At 48.8% G+C, this 2500-nt stretch overlaps 1 protein-coding gene across 2 annotated transcripts in view; it reads left to right on the top strand.

The window, feature by feature from the left end:
- Nucleotides 1-2500, top strand: part of LOC124044971 (synaptophysin-like) — a 45688-nt gene that overhangs the window by 38448 nt on the left and 4740 nt on the right. For both annotated transcript variants that reach the window (XM_046364169.1, XM_046364168.1), the window contains exon 5: nt 482-673. In XM_046364169.1, the coding sequence (XP_046220125.1) occupies nt 482-673 (192 nt within the window). The remainder of the gene's footprint in view (nt 1-481; nt 674-2500) is intronic.

Genomic DNA, 2500 nt, shown 5'->3' on the forward strand with positions numbered 1-2500 from the left:
TGGTGATTGACTCCGCTGTCCTGGCGTCGTGAGGGAGTTTGTTCCACCATTGGGGGGCCAGAGCAGCGAACAGGTGCACCTTGTGCTGGGAACAATAAAAGGCCACTCTAAATTGTGCAGTTTTGTCACACAACACAATGCCACAGATGTCTCAAGTTGAGGGAGATTGCAATTGGCATTCTGACTGCAGGAATGTCCACCAGAGCTGTTGCCAGAGAACTTCATGTTAATTTCTCTACCATAAGCCGCCTCCAATGTCAGTTTAGAGAATCATCTGAAACCAGCTTCCCGGACAGCTGATGAAACTTCCAGAAACAGTCACTGCATCTGTGCGCTCGTCGTCCTCACAAGGGTCGTGACCTGACCGCAGCTTGGCGTTGTAACCAAATTCCTACCCCATCCCCCATAACGGTGGCCATCTTGGTCAGGTGTTCAATATGTCATTCTATGAGTTTGATCTCTCATTCCCCGTTTACCGCAGGATTTTGGCGTGACGTGTGTGTTCACCTTCATGTGGTTGGTCAGCTCCGCTGCGTGGGCGAAGGGCCTGTCGGATGTCAAGGCGTCCACGGACCCTGAGAAAGTGGTGGATCTGGTCTCAGCCTGCGACGAGGAGGGGAACCGCTGTCGTGAAGTTCACGACCCCGTCATGTCTGGACTCAACACCTCCGTCGTGAGTGTCTGCTGTGGCTCACTATAACTGTTGATTGTAGAAGTGATTTTACAATGTGAGTGTCTGCTGTGCTCACTATAACTGTTTATTGTAGCAGTGATTTTACAATGTGAGTGTCTGCTGTGGCTCACTATAACTGTTTATTGTAGCAGTGATTTTACAATGTGAGTGTCTCTGCTGCGTTCGGTTGCATTACAACAATATTGTCTACTTATTAATAGTAGACTCTGTCAAAGCAATACCTTTCCATAGGCATTCATTGTAACAGAGATGTTACATTACATTAATTGAAATTAGATATTAATGATTGATCTGCAATATACCTGTTTTTAATAATAACCCTCACATGTGAGACTGTTGACTTCTCGTCTTTTTGATCTCCCTGGATCCTTGTTAATGTCTTTTTGATCTCCCTGGATCCTTGTTAATGTCCTGAGAGATTTCCCTGGATCCTTGTTAATGTCCTGAGAGATTTCCCTGGATCCTTGTTAATGTCCTGAGAGATTTCCCTGGATCCTGTTAATGATCCTTGTTAATGTCCTGAGAGATTTCCCTGGATCCTTCCTTGTTAATGTCCTGAGAGATTTCCCTGATTTCCCTGGATCCTGGATCCTTGTTAATGTCCTGAGAGATTTCCCTGGATTTCCTGGATCCTTGTTAATGTCCTGAGAGATTTCCCTGGATCCTTGTTAATGTCCTGAGAGATTTCCTGAGAGATTTCCCTGGATCCTTGTTAATGTCCTGAGAGATTTCCCTGGATCCTTGTTAATGTCCTGAGAGATTTCCCTGGATCCTTGTTAATGTCCTGAGAGATTTCCCTGGATCCTTGTTAATGTCCTGAGAGATTTCCCTGGATCCTTGTTAATGTCATTTACATTTACATTTAAGTCATTTAGCAGACGCTCTTATCCAGAGCGACTTACAAATTGGTGCATTCACCTTATGACATCCAGTGGAACAGTCACTTTACAATAGTGCATCTAAATCTTAAAGGGGGGTGAGAGGGAATACTTATCCTATCCTAGGTATTCCTTAAAGAGGTGGGGTTTCAGGTGTCTCCGGAAGGTGGTGATTGACTCCGCTGTCCTGGCGTCGTGAGGGAGTTTGTTCCACCATTGGGGAGCCAGAGCAGCGAACAGTTTTGACTGGGCTGAGCGGGAACTGTACTTCCTCAGTGGTAGGGAGGCGAGCAGGCCAGAGGTGGATGAACGCAGTGCCCTTATTTGGGTGTAGGGCCTGATCAGAGCCTGGAGGTACTGAGGTGCCGTTCCCCTCACAGCTCCGTAGGCAAGCACCATGGTCTTGTAGCGGATGCGAGCTTCAACTGGAAGCCAGTGGAGAGAGCGGAGGAGCGGGGTGACGTGAGAGAACTTGGGAAGGTTGAACACTAGACGGGCTGCGGCGTTCTGGATGAGTTGTAGGGGTTTAATGGCACAGGCAGGGAGCCCAGCCAACAGCGAGTTGCAGTAATCCAGACGGGAGATGACAAGTGCCTGGATTAGGACCTGCGCCGCTTCCTGTGTGAGGCAGGGTCGTACTCTGCGGATGTTGTAGAGCATGAACCTACAGGAACGGGCCACCGCCTTGATGTTAGTTGAGAACGACAGGGTGTTGTCCAGGATCACGCCAAGGTTCTTAGCGCTCTGGGAGGAGGACACAATGGAGTTGTCAACCGTGATGGCGAGATCATGGAACGGGCAGTCCTTCCCCGGGAGGAAGAGCAGCTCCGTCTTGCCGAAGTTCAGCTTGAGGTGGTGATCCGTCATCCACACTGATATGTCTGCCAGACATGCAGAGATGCGATTCGCCACCTGGTCATCAGAAGGG

This window comes from Oncorhynchus gorbuscha, linkage group LG10, assembly GCF_021184085.1.
Source record: "Oncorhynchus gorbuscha isolate QuinsamMale2020 ecotype Even-year linkage group LG10, OgorEven_v1.0, whole genome shotgun sequence".
Lineage (NCBI taxonomy): Eukaryota > Metazoa > Chordata > Actinopteri > Salmoniformes > Salmonidae > Oncorhynchus > Oncorhynchus gorbuscha.